Source organism: Brassica oleracea, chromosome C6 (assembly GCF_000695525.1).
Source record: "Brassica oleracea var. oleracea cultivar TO1000 chromosome C6, BOL, whole genome shotgun sequence".
Taxonomy (NCBI): domain Eukaryota; kingdom Viridiplantae; phylum Streptophyta; class Magnoliopsida; order Brassicales; family Brassicaceae; genus Brassica; species Brassica oleracea.
Window position 1 is genome coordinate 9,445,687 of NC_027753.1, and position 1,019 is coordinate 9,446,705.

Here is a 1,019-nt window from a genome sequence, read left to right on the forward strand (position 1 = left end):
TCATGCCTTAACTGTTTGCGCCTTCATCATCTCCACCTTCTTCGAGCAATAAGACTCCTCATGGGTAAGCAGGCCACAGACAGTACAGTGTTTAAACAGCAAATCATACTTGATCGGGATGGTGACTTCCTCTCCAACTGGGGATTGCACTTTCTTCTTAAACACAGGAGGCTTCCTTGTGTCAACATTAATCAGAAGCCGGCCAGCCTCAAGCTCAATAGTATCAACATGGCCGAGCTTTCTTCCAATGTTTTTTAAATTTTTCACTGTCCAAAGATGCAATGGAATTCCAGATATCTCCACCCAAAATGGTATGATCCATGGGTAGTCATCGTGAACTATCGGCTCCCACCGCACCAACACAAACATACAGAAATTATAATGTAAGGTCCCTTGCTTAAGAACAGCTTGAAGATCATCCTCAGATGCAAAGTTGAATAGAAATTTTCCATTACCAAGATCGTTCGCCGTGATTTGATCTTGCATCTTCCATTGAGTAGGCATATACTGGATTAGCTTCTCCACATTTTGCTTCTTAGGGTTAAGAACCTTTCCAATGAGAGACATACGGTACTCTCGTATTGTGTGCGCATCATCTTCATCAAACAATTGGATTGGTTCATCATCTTCTTCATAGATAATTCCTTTCCCTTTGAGATCTACCATAGGAGTAGATCTGAAATGATTTGAAGAACCCATACAATGATATGGCTTTTCTAACCCACTTGGAAGGCTAGATCGTAAACAAAAGGGTTTCGTAGACAGAGATAATAGAAACCGGTGACTTGGGGTAGAAGACAACGAGTTTGACGATGGGGAACGAACCAAAACCGAAGAGTAAGACAACGGAGGGAGAGTGACAGGTGATCTAACGCCAAGGGGCATATAGATCAGGGGAAGATCAAAATCTCAATGAAGATCTTGATCTGAGGAGCCGCCATGCTATGTCGCCTTTCTGATCGCCTTCTATCTACTTTATAGTCATGATCATGTTAAAATACAATTATTATACTTAAATA

The 1,019-nt window shown here is 41.5% G+C and overlaps 1 protein-coding gene across 1 annotated transcript; it reads right to left on the reverse strand.

Annotated features, from left to right (window-relative positions):
* Positions 1 to 666, reverse strand: LOC106297429. The gene has a single exon (XM_013733667.1). It carries the CDS (start codon positions 664 to 666, stop codon positions 1 to 3), a length of 666 nt encoding a protein of 221 aa, XP_013589121.1.
* Between the last annotated feature and the right edge of the window lie 353 nt (positions 667 to 1,019).

Coding starts and splice junctions, on each gene's coding strand:
- LOC106297429 (XM_013733667.1), bottom strand. CDS start 666: ATGGTAGATCTCAAAGGGAAAGGAATTATCTATGAAGAAGATGATGAA.